The sequence below is a fragment of the Cydia amplana genome, chromosome 3, assembly GCF_948474715.1.
Source record: "Cydia amplana chromosome 3, ilCydAmpl1.1, whole genome shotgun sequence".
NCBI lineage: Eukaryota > Metazoa > Arthropoda > Insecta > Lepidoptera > Tortricidae > Cydia > Cydia amplana.
In genome coordinates this window covers 5,743,859-5,769,369 of record NC_086071.1, presented here as the reverse complement: position 1 = coordinate 5,769,369, position 25,511 = coordinate 5,743,859, and the positions used below count along the sequence as shown (strand labels likewise).

Genomic DNA, 25,511 nt, shown 5'->3' with positions numbered 1-25,511 from the left:
CTTTTGACTACAATTTCTGACTTTTGTGTTACTTTAATGCAATGGGTCCCATATAGACATTTGATCCTAAAAACAAACCCAATCGATTGATACCATAAATGAAAATTAGTCATGTAGCCTATTCTGCGTGTGCATCATAATGCGCGTGCCGGATCCATCGGCTGTCGATTTTTAGCGCGAACAAAACGCGCTCGCAGTGCCGTCCACACGTTGAGTTGACGCTAAATCCACTTATAAAAGTAAAATAAATTAGAAAAAATAAACAAAAAATTAAAAAAATCTTGTCTGATTTTAGTAAGAGTAGGGGCATTAAATTGCTCGTTTTTTATGGAGTTAGAAAAACATATTACTGATCACGACTCAAATGGAACCCTGTAGTACGCGTAATTTTACATTACACTTACACGGATCCGGATTTACAGATGGTAAAATTGCTTTGACTATGAATGTTTGTTTAATCGTTATTGGAACAATAACCTTTGTTATGTGATGTGATGTTTTTAACAATGACGTTAAATAAATTATATAATTTAAACGGTGATTTTCTCTCCAAAGGAAAGGGGCAATATGCAAACAACACAGCTACTCTTAATGCGTTTTTTTCCTTTGAGCGGCAATTCATTTTATATTGTATGACTTGTACAGTGCAAGATTGTTAGTTAATTTTTAGTTTTCATCTGTAACATGAAAATTTGTAGCAAATATTTTATAGGTAAAAATATACAAAAAGACAACGGAATAAAATTATATCAGGTTACCCAAATATTTTGTTTTATTTTTGTATCGATATTGTACCGTTAGTGGTAAGTACTAGACCGACTAAAATAAACATGGTATCTGTTGAAAGTTGGACTTGAGGCAAAGAGAGTACTACAGGGTGACTTTAGCCATTGGACAAACTCTGAAATCCCACACAGGGTTACTTCTCAGAAATGATCTAACGTTATTCTAATACCTTTAAACGAGCAATTCTTGCATATTTATTTATTTATTTATTTATATGTATATATATTTCGGGGATCTCGGAAACGGCTCTAACGATTTCGATGAAATTTGCTATATGGGGGTTTTCGGGGGCGAAAAATCGATCTAGCTATGTTTTATCTCTGGGAAAACGCGCATTTTTGAGTTTTTATGTTTTCCGAGCAAAGCTCGGTCTCCCAGATATTATTTTTTAATTTGAAAAAAAGATAAAAAAATACATTTTCAATAATAGTAGTTTGTGTTACAAGGAATCAAAATGATAATATTTCTTTTTCGCCTTGTTACAATGGTATATTGTGAGAAAGTGTTAACATATGTGTTTATCGTTGACTGTACTTTACATGCTGGAAGAAATTATGTGAGCTGACTTTGAGTGCACGTCAACGTATATTTAACTTATATCCTTAGGTAACTTACGTGTTGCACAGAAAATCAAAAATATTTTCTAGTATCAAAACTATAATTCCTACTACACAAAGTGTGACCAGCCCAAGATTTTTTGAATTTCCTGCCAAACATTTGTCTAATAATTCAGTAGCCAGACTCTATAGTCAGCGATATAGTAAGTAGGTACCTACGCTGCTTTCGTATTTAAATTACTTTCTGACTAGTCATGTTATTCTTTATATACTTAGTCAACCAGATCTTGACAGTAGAAAAAGGCGGCAAATTTGAAAAATGTAGGCGCGAAGGGATATCGTCCCATAGAAAATTTTAATTTCGCGCCTTTTTTTACTGACAAGATTTGGTTGACCAGCTATATTTATCAATCGTAGCAAGTAAAATGTATCTGACGCTAATTATTCTTGATAACTTTTTTAAAAATTAGGTAGGTACGTGAAAATATAAAAAAAAACCGGCCAAGTGCGAGTCGGACTCGCGTTCTAAAGGTTTTCCGTACATTAAGTCCGACTTACGCTTGACTGCACATTGATAGTAGGTTTGCCTGTTATCTAGGTAAATAACTATTTTGTGTATTTTTTTCAATATTTTACACCCAGAATGGTCAGACAGACAGACAGACGCACAAGTGATCCTGTGTGGGTTCAGTTTATTCCTTTTGAGGTACGGAACCCTAAAAACACCGCAATATTGTCCTACCTACTTATAAGGTAGGTAGGTACTAGCGACCCGTCCCGGCTTCGCACGGGTTAACAAATTATACATAAACCTTCCTCTTAAATCACTCTATCTATAAATATAAACCGCATCAAAATCTGTTGCGTAGTTTTAAATATCTAAGCATACAGACAGACAGACAGCGGGAAGCGACTTTGTTTTATACTATGTAGTGATAGTGAAGGACTTAAAAAGTAGGTTTGTCTCCACCGACTTGTTTGTAACGTCATTCATACGTTGCTCTATCATGATATGTTCAAGTTTATATTCCCAATTTTACTTTCTTCCGTATTTCATTCGGGGACCTTAAAAATTACCAGAAGTAGGTACCTAAGTAGGTACTTACTGCTTATTATTGGAGCGAAACTAAGACCTAATTAATATATGTACCTACCTACTTACTTTCTAAGGCTACTGTCCCCGCGCGATATTATATTTCAAACGGCAGCGTGGAAAGTGAGGAAGTAGCGATGCGATATAGGAACGGATTAAGTAGCTTTATTTTATTGGTTTCCCACTCGTCTACGGTTCATGGTTTTAGCTAACTATATAATTTCTGGTAACTTGACACTTACAAACTATCAAATGGGATAACTGGGATTGAGGAGTAAAATTATAGGTAGGTACAGCCAATTTTCACCGTGAATGTGGCTAGTTGAAAGATTAACATTGTTAGGTCGGTAGATACTATTGAACGATTTAATTTTACTAACGTAAGTATAGAACCGGCACAGAGAACCAGTATTTTACGCCCGTAATCAATGTATCTTAAACTAAGGTTAGGTACCTAATTCAGTCAGTGTCTTTACTTAGAAGAACGAAATTTTGTACCTGCACATTCTAACTCGCAGCACTGGAACATCGGCTTACCACTCTACAACTAAAGGGCGGGCCATGGATTAACAGTCCGCCGGACGATATCGGCCTGTCAGTTAGAACAAAAAGTTGACAGCTCCGAACAACTGACAGGCCGATACCGTCCGGACTGTTAATCAGTGGGCCCCTTAATAATAAATAAATAAATATAATATTCGAGTAACTATCAGACTCATATTTTATGGTTAGTATGTACTTATAGCTAAGTTAGAATGTACACTTCATAGAAATAAATAATTAATAATGTTTCTAGAAGTAGGTACCTACCTAAATAGTTAGTAAAGTCTATTTTTTTATTCCGTAGACTGAAATGACAGTTAATTGTATGAACATGAAATGTCATTTCATACTATTAACTGTCATTTCAGTCTACCGAATAAAAAAATAGACTTTAGTTAGATAATAGGTATTTCTAGAGACATGCAAATTATCACAAAGCCGGGCAGCAGGGCGATTTTTGAATTACGGTCGCTCGATTTCATCACTAGAAAATCGGTGAAAAATGGCAAAATGATACCTAATTTTTGAAATACGAGCGAAAGAAATCGCGAATCTACGGGTATTGACCAATCATTACAATCCTATTAGTAGAATGTAAATGCCTAGTAGTGGAGATATTATTGAACGAAATACGTACACGAAATCGAGCGGTCGAAATTCAAAAATCGCCCCCCAGTCAAACCGCTCGGCTATCGAACGCAGAATGTGGTTGGGAACTAAGCTACCTAGTGTATTTTTGGTAAAAGTTAGTGCCTGTACAGATTCTTGGGATAAGGTAGTTAAACACGTAGGCGGAATGCAATTAGGTAACACTGAATGCAATTTATCTGGCCCCGGACAGGATAAAGCAGAAAAACGGCGTCATAGAAGAGGAGCTGAAGGCAGAATTTTACTAACAAACCGAGATAAAAGATCACGCGATTTAATGGTATACTATACTAAATGTTACATAATATTTGTTTACGGAATTAAGTATCCTGTCGAAGTATTTCCTCATTGATTATACTCACAATAAGTAAAACTACTCAAAACTGCCTCAGTGTCATCGATACAGGCGTAAACAACCTGCCAATGAACTTCTGTCTACATATTGTTAAGGTTACCTTCTTTATTGCTCCACATTCCGATAAAAACCGTAACATAAAGCACAATTAATTATAAAATAAACACAAGCGGATTAACTCATTAATTGTATATTAATGACGAAGCACTTACCTACTACATATTACCTACCAATATAACCTGATAACGAACTTTCTTTTAGTGTAAGTACCTACCTAGATATAAGGTAGGTAGGGGTCCTTTTGTTTCCCATAAAGTTTTAAGTCATAGTGAATTGTTTGTCATATTATCATTAGTCATAAAACTGTTTTTCAGGATTTTCGTAAGGTTATCCTATAGGTAGGTTAGGTTTGTTTTATGGCAATCCTGGAAAGTGACGCGTTTCTGAACCAAATAAAAAATGAATTTATGACTAACGAAAATGCGGGCAAACATTACATTATAATTTGAAACAATAGGGACCCGTTAAGTATTACCTTTTAATGGTAAAATGTTACGTCTCCGTGAACTGTGTTTGCAATTATACCTAGCTTGTAAACAAACAAACCATAATATTTACAAAACACTTAATGCCCCCGAAGAGTCTGCATAAGATTAATTAAACGAGCCTTAATCCATTACTACGTATAATTAAAGTATTAACGTTAAGACCGTATTATATCTGAGACAATGCTTTCAGACAATTTGAACGAAATCTAAATCTCTATGTAATTAGTCCCATTCACGACACCAGTGCCTTCGAAATTAGTTAATGTGGTGGCAGTGACAGCGAAGCGAGGACGTGCGTGTGCTTGGCTCATCGTAAAATGCTGCCTCGGAAAAATCGAATAGTCCGCTGATAATGTTTAAGTACAGCTAAAACGCGAAGTATTCGAAACTCGCACAATTAACTTAGATCGGCACAAACTTATCGAACGCGTTCACGTGTTACATAAAGATGGATGAGGCTTTCGCGCATATCGAGGGGAATGGGAAGAAATACTGCAAGAGGGATATGGTTCCCCCGGATGGTGGTTGGGGCTACGTCGTGTGTCTCGGAGTAGGATTTACTTTTGTAAGTATTTGCAAACCGAATTTATTTAGGTAGGTACTCGCGGAAATTAGTATAAACATAAACATAAAATGACCCACTTCATTTTACTGTAAATTAAGAAAGCATTAATGATTTCAGTCAGGAAATATACTCAGGTACAGGAACTTTACAGCTTCTTGTATTCTGTTTTTTCTGTCAAATATCTTTTTTAGGGTTCCGTAGCCAAATGGCAAAAAACGGAACCCTTATAGATTCGTCATGTCTGTCTGTCTGTCCGTCTGTCCGTCTGTCTGTCCGTCCGTATGTCACAGCCACTTTTCTCCGAAACTATAACAACTATACTGTTGAAACTTGGTAAGTAGATGTATTCTGTGAACCGCATTAAGATTTTCACACAAAAATAGAAAAAAAAAACAATAAATTTATGGGGTTCCCCATACTTCGAACTGAAACTCAAAAATTTTTTTTTCATCAAACCCGTACGTGTGGGGTATCTATGGATAGGTCTTCAAAAATGATATTGAGGTTTCTAATATCATTTTTTTCTAAACTGAATAGTTTGCGCGAGAGACACTTCCAAAGTGGTAAAATGTGTGTCCCCCCCCCCCTGTAACTTCTAAAATAAGAGAATGATAAAACTAGAAAAAATATATGATGTACAATTACCATGTAAACTTCCACCGAAAATTGGTTTGAACGAGATCTAGTAAGTAGTTTTTTTTTATACGTCATAAATCGCCTAAATACGGAACCCTTCATGGGCGAGTCCGACTCGCACTTGGCCGCTTTTTTTTTAAGAAAAATTACTAAAAATGTAATATTATACGTAAGTACCTAATCTTGACATCCGCATCCGCATCCGCATCCGCGGATGTGAGCCTTTAAATATCCGCATCCGCATCCGCATCCGCGGATGTCAAAAAATCTGCATCCGCAACATCCCTGCTCTGAGGTCCTACCGCGAACTACGTTCGACGTGTTGCCTCTCTGTCGCACTTGTGAATTCATACGTAAGTGTGACAGGGAGGCAACACGTCGAACGTGTTCGCAGTAGGCCCTCTGATTATCTAAAGTTTACCGTCAGGCGTCAACTTCTTCAGCTGTCAAATTTGGGGAACGATTTAATCTTAGACATTATACAGTTTACATAATAATAGAAAAAACTGACTTCAAAACACAGTTTGAAATGCCATTAATATTACCTATGTAAAAGCATTTATAATTAGCCACAAGACTTAAAATACTTCTCGAATTCTGGTCTTCATGAGCGGTTCCATTTCACCAATTAACACCGTTCAAATGTTTTTCGATGAAAAAAAAAACTGTATATCTATATATATAAATGCACGTGTCCTGACTGATTGACTGACTGACTGACTGACTGACTGACTGACTCATCAACGCAGAGCCGAAACTACAAATGCTAGAAAGTTGAAATTTGGACACTAGGTTGCATTTATAAAATGTATAAGAGCTAAGAAGCGATTTTGAGAAATTCAACCCCTAAGGGGGTTAAAAAGGGGATGAAAGTTTGTATGGGGTTCAAGTTTTATTTTGAGCTAGGAAATTGAAACTTCGTAAAAAGATATATTATTAAAATACACGAAAACTAATTTCAGCGTTTTTGAAAATTCATCCCCTAAGGTGGTGAAAAAGGGGTTGAAAGTTTGTATGGAGATCAAACATTTTTTTGAGCGCGGGACTTGAATCTTTGTACAAAGGCATATTATTAGAAAATAAGAAAAGTAATTTCAGCGTTTATAAAAAGTCATCCCCTAACAGGGTTAAAAAGGGGTTGAAAGATGGAATCCATTACAAATTCTTTGAAACTTCTTATAAAGGCATAACATAAGATAGCAAAATAACATTATTTAAACGTTATTAAAATTTCAACCCCTTGGGGGGGGTGAAAAACGGGATAAAAGTTTGTCTTGGGGTACACATTTTATTTTAAGCCAGGACCTTGAAACTTTGCGAAAAGGTATTAAATTATAAAACAAGAAAAATAATTTCAGCATTTTTAAAAATTGACCCTCAAGGTGGTGAAAAAGGGGTTGAAAGTTTGTATGGAGATCAAATATTTTTGAGAGTGCGGGACTTGAATCTTTGTATAAAGCCATATTATTAGAACTCAAGAAAAATAATTTCAGCGTTTTTAAAAATTCACCCCCCAAGGTGGTGAAAAAGGGGTTAAAAGTTTGTATGGAGATCAAATATTTTTGAGAGTGCGGCACTTGAATCTTTGTATAAAGCCGTATTATTAGAACTCAAGAAAAATAATTTCAGCGTTTTTAAAAATTCACCCCCCACGGTGGTGAAAAAGGGGTTGAAAGTTTGTATGGAGATCAAATATTTTTGAGCGTGCGGGACTTGAATCTTTGTATAAAGCCGTATTATTAGAACTCAAGAAAAATAATTTCAGCGTTTTTAAAAATTCATCCCCTAAGGTGGTTAAAAAGGGATTGAAAGTTTGTATGGAGATCAAATATTTTTAAAAGTGCGGGACTTGAATCTTTGTATAAAGCCGTATTATTAGAACTCAAGAAAAATAATTTCAGCGTTTTTAAAAATTCATCCCCTAAGGTGGTTAAAAAGGGGTTGAAAGTTTGTATGGAGATCAAATATTTTTAAAAGTGCGGGACTTGAATCTTTGTATAAAGCCATATTATTAGAACTCAAGAAAAATAATTTCAGCGTTTTTAAAAATTCATCCCCCAAGGTGGTGAAAAAGGGGATGAAAGTTTGTATAGAGATCAAATATTTTTGAGAGTGAGGGACTTGAATCTTTGTATAAAGTCGTATTATTAGAACTCAAGAAAAATAATTTCAGCGTTTTTAAAAATTCACCCCCCAAGGTGGTGAAAAAGGGGTTGAAAGTTTGTATGGAGATCAAATATTTTTGAGCGTGCGGGACTTGAATCTTTGTATAAAGCCGTATTATTAGAACTCAAGCAAAATAATTTCAGCGTTTTTAAAAATTCATCCTTCAAGGTGGTGAAAAAGGGGTTGAAAGTTTGTATGGAGATCAAATGTTTTTAAGCGTGCGGGACTTGAATCTTTGTATAAAGTCTTATTATTAGAATTCAAGAAAAATAATTACAGCATTTTTAAAAATTCATCCCCCAAGGTGGTGAAAAAGGGGTTGAAAGTTTGTATGCAGATCAAATATTTTTGAGAGTGCGGGACTTGAATCTTTGTATAAAGCCATATTATTAGAACTTAAGAAAAGTAATTTCAGCGTTTTTTTAAAATTCGTCCCTTTAAGGGTTAAAGTTAAAAAGGGGTTGAAAGATTGTTTAAATTTTATTTTAAGCTAGGAACTTCAAGCTTCGTAAATAGGTAGTTACGTAGTAGGTTTTATTAAATAGTGGACTTGAAAATCTTCTGGGGGTTGAGAGGGATTACTTATTATCGAGGACAATTTTATTCAGTTTGGGGCTTGAAACTTCGTAGCCAGGTTGTGAAAGACAAATCTAATAATTAAGTTGTATAATACTTAACAAATGATTAACCGTCCCTACTGCTATCTTTTGCTGCATAATGTTCTAAGCTAATGTAGAATATATAACCACCAATATACAAATCCACGCGTACGAAGTCGCGGGCAACAGCTAGTATATATATATATGCTTAGGTACTTATAAGATTGGAGCAGGGCCCCTATTCGACATGTACAACTGTCAGATTTCACGTCCACTTCAATTCAACAATTGAATGAATCGCATGTTCATCAAGTGCGGATACATTTGCATTTGGTACAACCAATAATTCAACAAATATCAACTTTGTTTTATTACTACTTTAAGGTTTATAATAGTTTGGTTTGGTTGTCACCTAAGTGTGGATTGCTAATGTCAAATTTTGACACAGGATTGTTCAGATTCAACGGGAGTTCAACACGATACGTCAAACGTCGCTTGTCGAATAAGGCCCCATTTCCCACCCAGCCAGCCTATTATGGATAGCTTTATCCATCTTTATCCACGTGATAAAATAACTGTCACTGTTTAACACCGTGGGAAAGAAAGTGACGGACACCGTTTTATCACGCTGTCACGTAGACAAGAACGACCATCATATCCGTACAGAACTCGATCTCGATAAAAGTGTTGCTTAAAAACATTTCATTTCGAATACGAGGAAAGTAAAATACATGTGTTTTTTTTTAAACATGACTAAGTATAAAATTTTATAGTAAATCTTGAGGGCACTTTCAATTAACAATTTAGGCAAAAGTATCGTTATTTATGGAATTAGGAGTTAATTATCAGAATGGAAATTGTATAACAAATCCATTATACCCAAATTTCAGTTGCTTTTATCGTAAAAAAATGATAAAATCGTACTTGGAACATAAAATGCTCTAATGCAGAAACGTATCATTTTCTGCACACCTTTTAGATTTTTTAGAACAAGAATGACCCACTTTCAGAGCATGAGAAATGAAAAAAACATATCTTGTTGAACAAACATAAGAAGAAAGACATGTCGATAAACGTGAAATATGTGTCGTTGAGGTGTTCCGTTCAGGGGGCCGATTTTTGAAATTCGACCGCTCGATTTCGTCACTCGAAAATCGGTAGAAAACGGCGAAATGCAAATTTTTGAAATACGAGCGATAGAAATTGGGAATCTAGTGGTATTAGCCACTCGTTTTCAATTCTATTAGTACAATTTAAATGCCTAGTAGTGGAGATATTATTGAACGAAATACACGAAATCAAGCGGTCGAAACTCAAAAATCGGCCTCCTGGTCTCCAGAAGGAGTTCTTCTTCATCAAATTTCACTTTTCTGAATCTAAGCTTGATTTGTTGATAAAAATACAAAAATAATTATACCTATGTATTCCTATAAGATTTGAGAAGTTGCCTCGGTTCTTCATGGATCCCGTCATTAGAACTAAATTTTTATTTTGACAAAAATCCGACCAATCTAACTTAAATGATAAAATATCTAAATCAGTTAAGTAATGACGGAGTTCTGACAAGCATCAAAAGATAAATATATCAATGGTCAAGCGTGTCGCTTAAAAAATAAACTCTGACTCTGACTTGGTCGATTTTTGCGTATCAACCTTGGTAGATATGCAAGTAGGTATGTAACGTCACATTGACGTCACGAGAGGAATTTAATGATGACAAATTAGTTTAAATTTAAATGTTGAAATATCATAATAATTGCTTTAGTATTAAGTTTTAGTTAAGTACATTGCTATACAGAGTGCCCAGTAATAAATGGATAGCCTTCTAACCACCGAGTTCTAAGGTGCCCAACTTGGGCTGGTCCAGAAAATACACTTATAGGTCTAGTAAAAGTTTTACGGTTTTCGAGATAATCGAACTTTTCTGACTTTTATAATAGCTGGCCAAGTCCTTATACGTACTAAAAATGAAAGATATCTAATACTGATACGGTTTTAAAACCCCTTGGCACTGACTAAAATAATATTGGTTTCATATTACATCTCAAAACTTTTTTGTAGTTGAAGAATTGCGTTGCGAGACTTACATCTTAATTCCATAATAGTAAATCGTTTTGACGGGTCTAAAAAAGAAGCTGATTTGTCTAGTAGGAAAGTAGCCAATTTTACGAGTATATATAGTCGACGACCGCTTCTCTACACAAATTTAGTCCCCATTTTCGGCTCTGGATATTAAAATTATCGAAAATATTTTCACACTACAAATTTGATGCATAGTAACCATAGCTATGCCCTTTCGTTTGACTTTTTAACCGACTTCAAGATTTCAAAAGGAGGAGATTCTCAATTGGGTTGTATGTTTTTTTTTTAATGTTATTAGCAAAAAGACAACCATGCAAATTATGGAAGCTTCTAACTTTTGTAATACTCGTACGAATAAAAATAAAAAATCTAATGAAAGCCCCGAGTGTGGCCGCACATTCGATGCATAAATTTGCTACGACAGTCATCTGAGAGCGCACCAGCGATGCTATCATCTCAACGGTAAAACTCATTGTCCGTAGTTAAGTTATGACACAAAATAGCTAGATAATGATGATTAGACACTTAACTACCATATGATGAGACTAAGAAAAAAAAAACTATCATTAATTGGACTACTACACTTTAAGTAGAAATTAATAAAAAAAAACCGGCCAAGTGCGAGTCGGACTCGCGTTCCAAGGGTTCCGTACATTAAGTCCCACTCACGCTTGACTGCACATTTCTTATAGGTTTTCCTGTCATCTATAGGTAAAGAACTATTTTGTGTATTTTTTTCAAAATTTTAGACTCAGTAGTTTCGAAGATAAGGGGGCAATGATCATTTTTTGCCTATTTTCTTGAATAACTGCTAAACTATTTATCCTAAAATTATAAAAAAAAATATTTGAGATTCTTACAATGAGCTCTTTCATTTGATATGTAACACGATATAGTTTGAAAAACTTAATTTTTTAATTTTGTCATTTACCCCCCAAAAATGGCCTCCATATTTAAAATTCATTTATTTACGTTACATGTCCATCTTTGGGTTACAAAATTACATATGTGTGCCAAATTTCAACTTAATTGGTCCAGTAGTTTCGGAGAAAATAGGCTGTGACAGACGGACGGACGGACAAACATACGAGTGATCCTATTAGGGTTCCATTTTTTCCTTTTGAGGTACGGAACCCTAAAAATAGTAGATAAACCTCTGTTCGGAAAGAGAAGAGTCGTGAAGACTATCATATAAAGTGCTAAATATCACGTAATTCTGCAAACTAAATTGGCAGTTTCAGTAGCGTATCAAATCTAATCAAATTGAATATTTGTCATTTATTTTCATACATCTAATTAAATAGATGCATATCACTCTAAAGGCGGGATTCCCCAGTGTGCGGCACATGTATCGGGACTTAATCACCAAGCCACATATTTTAAGAGCCAACAGGAGCTAAGATTTAAATATTTTAGGTAAATATACCCGTCTCGCTAACGGAAGCGGCTCCTAAAACTAGTGCGATAAGGACAAGGCGAAAAATTCTACGTAAAAATATCAAAAATCGAGGTTTCGTACTCGACTGTTTCCTCCAAAACTTAACCAATCGTAACCAAATTTGGAAATCTAAATGATTATGACATTATCTGTGTCGGACCGTTTTGCTTTTTTGACTAATTGATGTCAGTTTTGAATAGCACGCCTCTCATTGCGGCATAGTCAATTAGGCCATTTTGGCCATTTTTGAAGGGCTCTAGCGCCTTAAAAAACAAAAATATCAAAAAAAGCAAAACGGTCCGACATAGATATTGACAATATTAATCTGTGTTGAAAAAATCATTGCTCTAGCTTCAAAACCCACGGAGGAAACAGTCGAGTACGTTTGTATGGAGAAATGACCACTCCTGTTGGCTCTTAACTAGATTTGATAGCTGTTGGTCCAACATGAGATTCGTCCAACACGAGTTTGTAGAATTACGGCGTGTCGAAGCGAGTTAGAAGCTTGGCTCTACATGAAATCTGATAACTTTTTGACAGTGCGACCCATATGGTCCTCGCCTTGGCAACATCACACGACATTTTACATGAAAATGTTTTTGGTGGCATAATATTGTCCTTTCTTTTATCCTCACGAAAATGTACCTACAGAAAATGGTCAGGTGTAAATTGTCAGCGTGGTGAAATGGGCGTCTGGACATATTAATCGATTATATGTAACCTAATAATCGATTTGCTATCAGTATTGTTTTGTCAATCAGCAGACTCCTTGCGAAAAATATTTTTAGTGGCTTGTATTGGATTTGCAATTTTTTTCTCTGAATTGTGACGATTTCACTTATTCATTGCCTATTTATTTATTTTATGTTATTACGGATGCAATAAAAACCAACACAGTATCCATATGAGTACATGTATCTCTTTAATATATTGTATAATAATACGAACAAAATATAGGTACAGGTATAGCAATGTAACTAAGTTAAAGTATGCAATAAAGATGATATTTACTGAGTCATTGATTAATTGATAATGTAATCTGTGTCTGCTTTTAACTATAGGAATTACGAGTAGTTTCGTAATCAATAACAATCGTTTCGTTTCAGATGTTAGGTTTTGGATCATCGAACGCGTTTGGTATTTTATTCCACAATTTTTTTATCGAGCAAGGCAGTGCAAGTGGCCTTCCTCTAGTCATTGGGGTGTATAATGGAGCTCTGTCGATATCAGGTATTATATATTTTTTAACTCTTGAATGTTACAGGCGTATTCTAATTTTAATAACAGGATATAAATTAGATCTGATTAGATATGGATCTAATCTAATTCATAACCTGTTATTCTTAGAATAGGCCTATTACTGTTGAAATTAATCACTTAATATTATAGTAAAAAGGCAAGTTAATTGAAAAATATATGTATTTATACCCGATCAGCGAACTTGCCTAGTCATTATGCAAAGTGCAACTCAATTCAACTCAACTCAAAATATACTTTATTCATGTAGGCCTAGGAACAAGCACTTATGCATTTTTAGGTTGCGGACACTGCAAAATAGGTTGATGCGATCCGCTTTACGGTTGGCCGAACCGGTCATGCTGTTCGTAAAAATTTAATAGCCGGTTTAGACTCTCGGTTCGCGGCGCGTCTCGTGGCTCGCCTCGAGCGCGTAAGCCCGTCGAGCTACTGATTACACTCTCGCCTCGTGGCTCGGCTTGTGGCTCCTTCCGTGGCTCGTAAGCTCGTCGAGCTAATATATTTTAAACACTAACAGCACGGCATAAGGTTTATAACCGAATGACAAGCCGAACGCGAGTGTGAACGCAAGCGCGCGTCCCGCGCGAGCCCATTTGGCTCGTGCCTAAATAAAAAACCGCTCCTCCACGCGAGCCAGGCGAGCGCGAGCCGAGCCGCGAGACGACCCACGAGCCCAGCGCTTACACTCTCGTCTCGTGACTCGGCTCGCGGCTCGTCTTGTGGCTCGCGCGAGAGTCTAAACCGCTTTTAAGGGGGTTTTGTTATATGTACTTTGAACACAAGCAAGTTAGTTATAATGACAGATATTTTCCTAAGTTTCCAAAAGCGTCAAAGTGGCGGCAAAAGCTTAAAGGAGTGCTTGAATGAACGTTTTGCTCACTACTCAATACTTGTTTGCATTCATTGTTGGGAATCTAATTAATATTTTGATTTATATATTGCTTAATTTGTGAATGTGCCTAAATGATATAATATCAAAAACAGTTCATTTGATTCAGACGTATACAGTAATTTATTTCTGAGAAATATTAGCCCACCCGCTAGTCCCGCTACACGAGATCAAAAATAATTGCAACTTATGTCTTTCGAGGCTCTCGTTACGCGTAAGATTTAAATCTGAAACACTAGCTACACTCGTGATTTGATTACATAATATTTTGTTTGCTAGGGATAAGTACAAATTCAGCACTGAGTTTACTCTATTTATGCACAAATAACTTTTTAACCTAACTGATTTGATAAGCGATTAATCATAATAAGGAAAACGAAGCGCTGGAAGCTCCGGCTCGGTCCCGGCCCGATCTAGCGTGAGTCATCCTTTAATCGCTTATCAAATTAAATTATCAATATTATCTTCGTGTTGCATTTTTTAAATTCATAAACATAGCGTTTGTCGAATTTTATAAACACGTGTCTCTGCCTATATTTTAAATGATTTCGATACGTATTGAATAATTTGACGGCACAGCAACTATGCTAAACCGGATTCCAACGTTCATACTTCACTTGTAGAACATTACCTACTTGTTTTTCGTCCGATGGTGAAAAGAACCGTAAAACGGTCTTACTCAGGTAAACGAAAATTAATACCTATATTTGTATTTTGAATTGCTATTCATTTTCGTAATCCCTCCTCTTCCTATTGAAGGGGGAATTTGCGAAAATATTGAAAATTTCCTTAATTTGGAGCAAGTATTGAAGCAACGTTTATTGATATGACGCTTGCATGTTTGAATAAATTGATTGGAATTGAACAATTTCATTCGGCCGCCTTTTGACCCGCAATTAATTAACGAAATTTCTTTCGGCTGCACTTTCTTGGCCTAATCTTGACTAGCTCGAATGTCTAGGATCAAGTTACTGACCTCAATTACTGTGAACGACCTATTCAGTACAAATCGGTTGATCGGCGCTGATGGGGCAAAAGGACCGATGCTGCAAGATTTAATAGATCTCTATTCTCATGTCGATGCGCGTGAGACATTTTCATTCATTGACCGTGTGTATGATTTATTGATTCGTATCAATTTATTACAATGAGTGACAATGGGAAAGGAAGAGGTAATCAATTCAGTAAATTTTTGCTATCCGCGGGCAGTTTTCCTTTTTTAGTATTTTCTTTTTTTTAGTATTTAGTTTTTAGTCGTTGTTCCTTTTCCTTTCTATTTAGATACTCTAAACGTAAATTATTTATTTAGGCTCACTGTTTCTATGTTATAACCTAACTTGTTACTCTAGCTGTAATTTTTCCAAACAAATAAAAAAAAAAAATTTTTTACTGGTTGTGGTTATCAGTAAGTACTTTTTAATGAACTATTACCAAGCCTGAGGTTTGTATGATTAACCGTTATAAGGTTATTAACAAACATGAAAAAGTCACTTTACTTGTTTATTTGGTTTCCCTTTTAATTATTTATTTATATAATAATAGTAACTTATATGAAAAATTTAACATTTATGGTTCTTTAAATATAGCTCGTTGACAGACAGCCAGACAGACAGTGGAGGAACACATGCCTAATCTTTTCTGATAACAAGACGCATTATGGTGCAAGGCTATTTTCAGGTTACTGTGAATGTATCTTAGGTACCTACGCGTACTTTAAATTGTAACGCGACAAAATATGTACTAAACTAACCTAATTCTTTCATTAAACAATCGCATCGATGACATTTTTTTGAGTATTATAATGTTCATATAAGTAGGATATATAGGTACAATTAAGTATTAATATTTGTTCCGGAGTCATGGATGCACTGACAATCCAACCTCTAGACTGAGCTTAGGCCAATTCTTTCATGAAACCGATGCTGCCAAAAATACGGGGGTGCGGGGGGACGAGGTGAGCGAATCCCGTGCCGTGATTGGTCCGCTCAAAAACACGGACCAATCACGGCACGGGATTGACTCGAAGATGGAGTAACGTTACCGTATGTGTGGCAGAGGGGGTAGCGCGACTATGCTATGTCTAGAGGTTGGATTGTCTGTGCATGGATGTTTTCTATGTATATAAGTATGTATTTATCTATATAAGTATGTATATCGTCGCCTAGTACCCATAGTACAAGCTTTGCTTAGTTTGGGGCTAGGTTGATCTGTGTAAGATGTCCCCCAATATTTATTTATTTATTTTATTTTATTTATTAAGTAAATGAAGGAGTAAAGTACCTAATGGTTATTTTCAGGATTCCTGAGTGGCATAGCTCTAAAGAGGTATTCGTTCAGACAAGTGGGCTTAATTGGAGCTGGGCTCTTCGTTTTGGGAGATGTCTTGACTATTTTCGTACAGCGCACCTATCAGCTTGTTTTCACGTTCGGGGTCATTAGAGGTAATAATTATACATCTTATAATTAATATGTCACTAATATGTTACAGATATGATATTCGCAGACAAGTGGCCGTCCTTACAACATAGTATCAGGATGTTTTTAAACTCAACCTATGTAAATTAGTATAGTGTCAGGATTTACAAAGTAGTTTTTTTTAACTCTACGAGTACCTATGTAAATTAGTATAGTTTCAGGCCTTTTTTTAATCTCTACATATGTAAAGATAAATAAAGATCCTAGAGATCGTTATGACTATGTATTAACAGTATAAGTGTTTTGGCATATCTAGAGCTGTAAACTTATACCTGTATTTATTTAAAGAATAAAGAATATCATTCCATAACAAATTAATAACAAGAAATCACTATCTGAATATGCCTACGTATCTTTGGCTTTTTACTTTGCTGTATAATGCACACATTTAACTAGTGATGTACCGACTATGGTTTTAGCCGACTAGCCGACTAATCGACGCTCGGATGGCCGATTAGTCGGTCGTCTAGTCGGCTAGTCGGCCAAGTTCATAATCGTTACTTCCTGATAAAGATTATATTCGTATAGCAACTGTAGTAGCTTTATACAAGTTCGAATGCGTTAAAAAAAACTTTTTCTTTTCTCCTTGCCTCGTCGCGCTTTCAATATCAACTGAAAGATTTTCCGTGCTACTACGACGATACACCCACATAATTACCTATACATGAGTTTAATATGAACAGTAGCTCATTTTGTATCCTAAATACGTATTTGAGTAAAATGGGCATGTAACATTTGATTAATATTGGGATTTTATTTTATTTATCTCATACTTTCTGTAATTAACAATACGCCGACTAATCGGCCTTTTTTGCCGAATAATCGCCGACTACAAATGTGGCCGGATAGTCGGCTTTCCCGACTAGTCGGTACATCCCTACATTTAACGTAGATACGACTTATTCGTATACGATGACCACAGTAATGTTATTGCAAATTAATGGTAAGGATTGTAATGAAAACATTTTGAATTCAAGAAAGTTAGATAACGTCTGTTTATTTATGTATAAAGTTTGTTAACATTTTCAGGAGCCGGATTCGGCATGATGATACCCGTAAGCTTCACAGCATTCAACTGTTATTTCACTAAAAGACGGACTGCCATGATGAGCGCCAACCAGACCATGAGCAGCATAGCTTCCATCACGTTCCCCATGCTGGTCACGTACCTGCTGGCGGAGTACGGGCTCCGGTGGACCCTGGCGCTCATCACGGCCCTGGATTTGCATCTAGTCTTCGCCATGCTGGTTATGCACCCAGTTCAGTGGCACATGATTAAAAACCCAGAGGTTAGCATAACAGGTATGTTCCGTATTGAAGGTGCCTTATAGCTCGATAAATTTGGTATTATGTAGAATAATTTATGTTAGGTACTATAATCATTTACAAATGTAGGTGCGAATTTATCAGTACATACTTATATGTACCTACTTATATTCAAGCTCTTGCTCATATAAATCGTCTTTACCTTACTATCTAATAATGCTAAAACTTGTAATAGATAAGTTATACACATATGTAATTGTAGGAGTATAAGAATTGCTAAATATTTTGTTGATTTAACAAATTGAAAATCAATTAGACAACATATAGTTATTCTTTAAAATATTCATGTCTGCGGTTTGTTTAATTACTATACCTATGAATATAGCGATAACTATCATGATATTACTAACACATCTTAATTGTATGTGTGTCTGTTATTTCGTAACACTGCCTTCATTTTTACAGTCTAAATTATTCATTTTGTCCAAGTCCTACCTAACTTGTAACTTTAGACTAACATATCAAACCTATTGTGTTACTGTTACGTTAATAACTATCATTTAACCATCATTTGTGATGTCATTTAACACTTTCAGAGCTTAAGTCAATGTGCGAAGTCATTAATGTTTCCAAAATAAAGTATAAAAATGACGAGGCGATCGTAAAAATGTTGCCAGCAGATGACAGTGAAGAAAAGGAGAAGCTACCAAAGCATCATGAGTCGATACAGAAAAGTATAATGTGAGTATTAATTATTATTCTATTGAATTTTATTAAGAGGCAACCTGATTGCTAGTCCGCCGGACGATATCAGCCTGTCAGTTAATCGCAAAACCACAAACTAAAGGGGCCCACTGATTAACAGTCCGCCGGACGATATCGGTCAGTTAGAACAAAAAGTTGACAGTCCTGAACAACTGACAGACTAGATATCGTCCGGCGGACTGGTAATCAGTGGGCCCCTTAACTCTCGTTCAGATTTCGGCCTGACGGCTAACACGAACCGATAGTGTGTGGCCGCTTGACGATTCTGAGGGCCTACCGCGAACCACGTTCCTCTGATCTTTCAGTGTCAACATTAACATTTCTTCAACCAATAACGTCACTTTGATTTGACACTGACAGATCAGTAGGTATCGTATCGGAATCAGATCGCATAATTAAAACTCGAATTGGCCCGTTAACTTCTATACATATTGAGACTTGAAATCCCTTAGCTGTTACATAACAGCATTATAATACATTTTACATAACTCGGGGGACTCTTAGACCAGCAAGCTCGACCGAATTTCACCTTCCCATACAAACGGAGTTTCCTTCTCATTTTACAACTACGTGTTGGATTATTGTAATGAAACTTTGTACATACAATGACTTGAGGTATATCTAATCCTGTAATTAGTATATATAGCTCTTCTTGATTGTTTATATAAGTACCTACAGTAAAATCTTCTTGATTGCTTACAGTAAAATGATCTGCGAAAACGTCGAAATAGATTTATTAAAAGATCCTCGTTTCGTGAGTACGTTATTGGGCCTCGGATTCGCATTCGTCTCGGATATCACTTACCTGGCCATGGAACCTATGCTACTCTTTTCTTATGGATTCAGCAAGGTACGTTTTTTATTTTAGCCATAGACTAGGAATCCTCTAGACGGAGTTTAGAGCAATTATTTCATGAAACCGATGCTGCCAAAAATACGGGGGTGCGGGGGGCAAGGTGAGCGAATCCCGTGCCGTGATTGGGCCGTTCAAAGACACGGACTCGAAGATGGAGTAAAACTACCGTATATAGTGGCAGAGGGGGTAGCGTTACTATGCTCAGTCTAGAGGATGTCTTGTCTGTGATTTTAGCGAATAAAATTATATCATTATTGATCCGGTACTCTGCTTCTTTATCTTCAAATGATATCAGAATATTTTTTCTGTAATAATTTTAAGATATTCTAACTATGGACTCAAACTAAGCTCAAACCTATCAAATATCATCTAAAGCCGTTCAACGGCTTAAGCGTGAAGAGGAAACAGATCATGAATCTAGTATTAAACTGGATTGGGCATGAGTGGTGGGGATAACTGACAGAACGGGATAGTCTTATATATCTTTCAGTAGGAGTAGCAGCGAAAGCGCTATTATTGTTTGTCCTTGTCACAGTCTCACATTTTTTTTATTCCCCACCATAAATTAGTATGGATTATGGTGGGCAACAAATAAATTCGACCAATCATAGCGTCGCATTGCGTATGTTTTGTCCCTCACGGAGGCACGCGTAGACCACTTCTATAGGATGCTACCTTCTATGAAACAGACAGACATACTTTCGCATATACATAAAATTAGTGGGAATATATATAAACACTAGTACGGTACTAATTTATAATACTTATATTATATTTATTCCAGATGGAAGTAGCAACATGCGTGATGGCGGGCGCCATAGCTGATTTACTAGCAAGGGTCCTTCTTGCCGTAATAACGTTCTTCGTTGCTGTAGACAGCAGAAAGTTGTTTTTTGGTGGCACTTGTATAACAATATTACTGCGAATAGGTAAGTTGAGTCCCCAATGCTTTTTCATAATCCTTGTTTTTTATAATCCCAGATACAAAAATTACAGTTCGATTTGGTTACTTAAAAACGAAATGAATTTAAACCAACGCTATTAACCTTTTAGACGCCGTGTCAAACATAAAAGCTGTCACTCAGACGCCACGTCATTGAAGTGTCAAAACTGAAGTTGAACTTTATGTCTATGCACGTAGGTCGATGTTACTCTGTGGTCTGTGACCGATTAATCCGTCTTTGGCGTTGGACCTGCGGTGCCAATATATAAGTCTTTGGCGTGGAAAAGGTTAAAAATCTCTGTATCTAAATATACGTCTGCGCATTGAATGGTACAACACTCCAAAGTCATTGGATGATTAATAGGTTTCAATTAATAGAATATTTAGGTCTAGGATGCCGAAACTAGCACAATCTCAATTCATCAGCCCTAAAACCGATGCTAAAGTCTATTATTGAATGAAAGATTTAATTTGCCGTGTTGAACCTGAACTTGTATTGCCTTACTTAACTAGCTAACTACGTAAATTGTTTGTCAAAGAAAATTTTCACAATTATAATAGACCATTCTTACAATGAAAACGCAAGAATTTAAACTGGTCGTTATCCAATTACTTCGATAAAAACCTCGTCTATTGTTTAATCAAGTAAGTTAACTGAGGAAAAATATACTGATATTACACCTAATAAATTACTCTGTCTTTAGAAGGAAAATTGAATCCAATTAACAGATTTAGTGCATAATACTTTACCATCGTACATCTGTACCTACCCATTTTATTTTGTGGCAATAACAAAACTTTACCATGTATAAGTACTTGTAAATACCTAAGTTTAACATTCCAGTTGGGTCCCGGAATCTACACTTAACGTTTTTCGGAAATTTCGCGCTCAACCCTGTATGATTTGTATATCCATTCAAATTATCTATTTCCTCCCAAATATACCGAATAAATATACTTATAGACATAATTATATGTATATGTGTAATCTAATCTATCTAATACCTTTAAACGAGCAATTGTTGCATATTTATTTATTTATTTATTTATATGTATATATATTTCGGGGATCTCGGGAACGGCTCTAACGATCTCGATGAAATTTGTTATATGGGGGTTTTCGAGGGCGAAAAATCGATCTAGCTAGGTTTCATCTCTGGAAAAACGCGCATTTTTGAGATTTTATATGTTTTCCGAGCAAAGCTCGGTCTCCCAGATATTGTGTAATAATCGGTTATATTTGAAGTTTATATTGGTTCTAGCGTTGGTGAGCGGTGACGTCCTGTGGTGGGTGTTCAGCGTGACGGTGGCGTCGGGCGTGGTGCGCTGCTCTGTGCAGGTTCTGTTCCCGCTGGTGCTGGCCACCGCCGCGCCCCCGGACCGCTTCCCCGCCGCACTTGGCCTGCACATCATCTTTTCCGGCGTGCTGATGCTTATGGCGGATCCTTTAATCGGTAAATAAACCTCCCCAAAAGATATGAAAAATACAAGGGGAAGTAAGTGCAAGAAATGTATGGAGCAGTATGCAATTTTCTCTCAGGCGACGCCTCTTGGGTTGATTGTACTTTGAGTCATTCATATTAAGCTGATCTAACGCCCTAGCCACGAGATTAACTCTTGGCTGCCCACCAAAAATGACCTAACTATGTAGTTTAATTTCCTACTTTTCAGAATAAAGATAACATGGGCTAAATAGTCCATTATTTGATTAGTGCGAATCGCCACACTGTGATTCTGAAGGCCAAAATAATGTGAAAAAACCATGAACCTATAATATTACGGACAGAGTTTCGCTTACAACACAACTGTGATTCCAACATCCACCAGTTTCATAGTATTTACGCGTGACACACACACATTGACAGCCCACATCCACCAGTTTGCCGTCAGACGAATCGAAACGTCATTGAAGTAAACATGTCGAAGAAAAATATAAAATATCGCAGCATGCGTAGTTAAATCCTGCTAGAATTGTACCGATCGAAAGAAAAAAAGTCACGGAATAACTTTTCATACTTAAGTTTATCAATTAGTACGTAAAATCACGATAATTTGTTGTTTATAAATTATCAAACTGCAAAACAGGAGTGTGACCAGGAACATGAATAGGGTAATTTCCCGAAAGTAGGGTAATTGATACCCTTCTTATTAAATCATTATGTATTAAGAGATCATTTAGGTAAATGGTTAAATTATTGATTGTGCATTTCAAACTAGGTTGGTATGGTAATTTCCCGATACTAAGGAGATTAGACGCTTACATGCATGTTTGATAGTTAACGTTTGTTTGTTATGTATTATATTTCTTTTGTTGAAAACCATATATGTTTCAAGTTAAATGTATAAATTAAAAAAACATGACGAACTGATTTCATTACGATGCTAACTGTCATTATTCATTAGGTATTGAACATAATGTTTGCACAAAGTAATTGTGCAATATTGCGCATTTTCAAGACCTATAAAATCAGATACGTACACACCTTTTTTATTGTCTAACGTAAAACTGTCCTAATTTTTTTATTTGAAAACAAGGACGATATTAAAAATAATTGTTTCACCATTAGGGGAGAATTTGTGTTACATGGTAACACTCGTCTACACGCACACATTCAAACCGTCCGCCATTGCAGTGTCACAGTTTGTCTTAGGTGACAGTCCGTCCGTAATATTCTAGGTCCATGGAAAAAACGTTTGTTGTATGAATAATACAGTAATTTAAAAACTAGTATTTTAGAAGAAAGCCGAAATTTTCGCGATTTTTCGATTTTTGACAAAGTTGCGTTCGGCGCTCGAGGTCACAAACTTGGATTATTCATTGGGCCAACATCATAAACAAGTCTGCAAAAAATCAGAACTACCGGATTGAGGCAAAAGAGCCAGGTTACAAAATTCGACAAAGTTACTGGATTAAAAAAGGTAAAACGAGTATTTCCTAGGTAATTTATCCGAAAATGATTTCAAACTTGATCTGAGTGATAATACAGGAAGGTAGAAACAGAGCGAAAACGGGACTGCCGAAGCCTTTCCCGTCACTTTTTGGGGGTAGCCAAGAGTTAATCTCGTGGCTAGTATATACTTACATTAGATCAGGTTAGTATGATCCAAGGAACGATCATGCCAAGCGGCATCTGAGATAAAAGTGTAGGTCCCTACCTATGTTTATCTACTGCATTTACATCCCCTACTACTTAATACAAACGATTGCGAGCATTTTTCTAGTAACTTTGTAAGTAACTATATTTACAACACGTTCTAAAAGAATGTTGTATCTAAACACCCAATGAATGCAAATTAATATGTGTATCATTAGAACAAGATGTAAGGTCAAAATTAGGTTACGCAGAAGAAGGTCGTGACGACAGGTTTGTTTTACTGTAGTAATTAATTAAACATTTTTATTTTGTTTCCGTGTCGGCTGATCAGGTCTGTGAATCATAGACTAGGAATCCTCTAGACGGAGTTTAGAGCAATTATTTCATGAAACCGATGCTGCCAAAAATACTGGGGCGTGGGGGACGAGGTCAGCGAATCCCGTGCCGTGATTCTGACACTTGACTCGAAAATGGAGTAAAACTACCGTATATTTGTGGCAGAGGGGGTAGCGTGACTATGCTGTCTAGAGGATGTCTTGTCTGTGCTGTGAATGAAATATAACAGTGACGTTACCTACAGTCTAGTTCATAAATATGTACTTAGGTTTACATTTCTTCACATTCATTTATTGCAATGAGGTTCATATTTCTGAACTCGACAGTTAGAGAACGAAATGATATTATGAACGGCATTATACATGTAAAATCTCATATCATTTCGTCCTCTAAATAACAGCAAATGAATATATAATGACAACGTAACAATATTATGGTTAGTCCTTGTTTTATTGTTTTCTTTGTTACACACTCTAAAAGGGCCAATTTTTTATATGTTGTCTAATTAATTTTTTCGTCTGATTTTGATAAAATTTTGTCGATAGGTAAAGTTCCCTATTCTGTACAATATACCTTCAGTGGAAATTTACATACCATTTTATGGCGAACATAGATATAGGTATAGCTTCGATTAAAATAATGGGTAAGATACTAAATTGTAATAATTACAATTAGGCATTTTCTGCTTTTATATTGCGATTTTAAGTATATTACTGTACCTATGTTATATGAGTTATATCCCTCTGCAGCACTAGAGTATTCTCTAAAGTATAGGTACTTGCATTGGCATTTCCTTAAAAATAAAAGGTGTTTCTTTTTCAGGTGTAATCTATGAAGCAACGGGCAGCTACAGCTACTGTTTCTTCGCAATGAGTTTCTGTTGCTTGATCTGCGTTGTGCTGTGGTCCATTGAATATCTCATTTATCGCAAGGATAAACGATGATAAATGTTAAGAGTGCCTTAAAATTCGACTGAGAGAGATAATTTATAGCTATAATATTTATAGAAGACTAAAAAATTAAGATAAGTTCGTAACTTAAGCAGTAGTTACTTATACTTCGTTTTTTTTTAGCATTAGAAAAAAGGTAAACAATCTTGATGTGTCTTTTAATTGAAAAACATGTTTCAAAAATAAGTCACGGCAAATATGTAACAATTATGAATCTAATACGATCATTTATATTCTTCTGCTTTCATAAGTTTAAGTTACAGATTTTTAAAAAGCGTTTTTCAATTAAAAGACTCATCAAGATTGTTTACCTTTTTTCTAATGCTAAAAAAACGAACTATAGTCTTAGTAAGAAACTAATCTTTATAATACCTATGTAAGTAATTTATTGGAAGGTCTACCACCTTTATTGTTCTTGAACTATTGGAGTGACAGAGACGGAGATACACGAATTATGATTATATAAAGGTTTGCGGTAGGTCAGAATCTGACCTACCGCAAACGATCTCTGCAAACATACTCGACATCAGATCAGAAACAGACTCTCACAGCACAGACTATAAAGGAATTAATGTAGTTTTTAAGTGGACGATCACATGTATGTAATACATATATACAAAAGTACTATAAAATTATAAGAGTTATGTAACAGTTCAAAAATTA

At 35.8% G+C, this 25,511-nt stretch overlaps 2 protein-coding genes and 1 long non-coding RNA gene across 4 annotated transcripts in view; 1 reads left to right on the top strand and 2 right to left on the bottom strand.

Moving 5' to 3' along the window:
* LOC134662437 (uncharacterized) overlaps positions 1-25,511 on the bottom strand; it is a 333,293-nt gene that overhangs the window by 164,800 nt on the left and 142,982 nt on the right. The window lies entirely within an intron of this gene.
* The window catches only part of LOC134662453 (uncharacterized), a 167,563-nt gene that overhangs the window by 33,156 nt on the left and 108,896 nt on the right, over positions 1-25,511 (bottom strand). The window lies entirely within an intron of this gene.
* Positions 4,706-24,910, top strand: LOC134662903 (monocarboxylate transporter 9-like). Its single transcript, XM_063519207.1, has 9 exons — positions 4,706-5,095; positions 13,123-13,246; positions 16,460-16,603; positions 17,667-17,939; positions 18,500-18,644; positions 19,371-19,518; positions 20,309-20,453; positions 21,730-21,921; positions 24,721-24,910. Exons 1-9 carry the CDS (start codon positions 4,979-4,981, stop codon positions 24,840-24,842), a joined length of 1,410 nt encoding a protein of 469 aa, XP_063375277.1. The 5' UTR covers positions 4,706-4,978; the 3' UTR covers positions 24,843-24,910.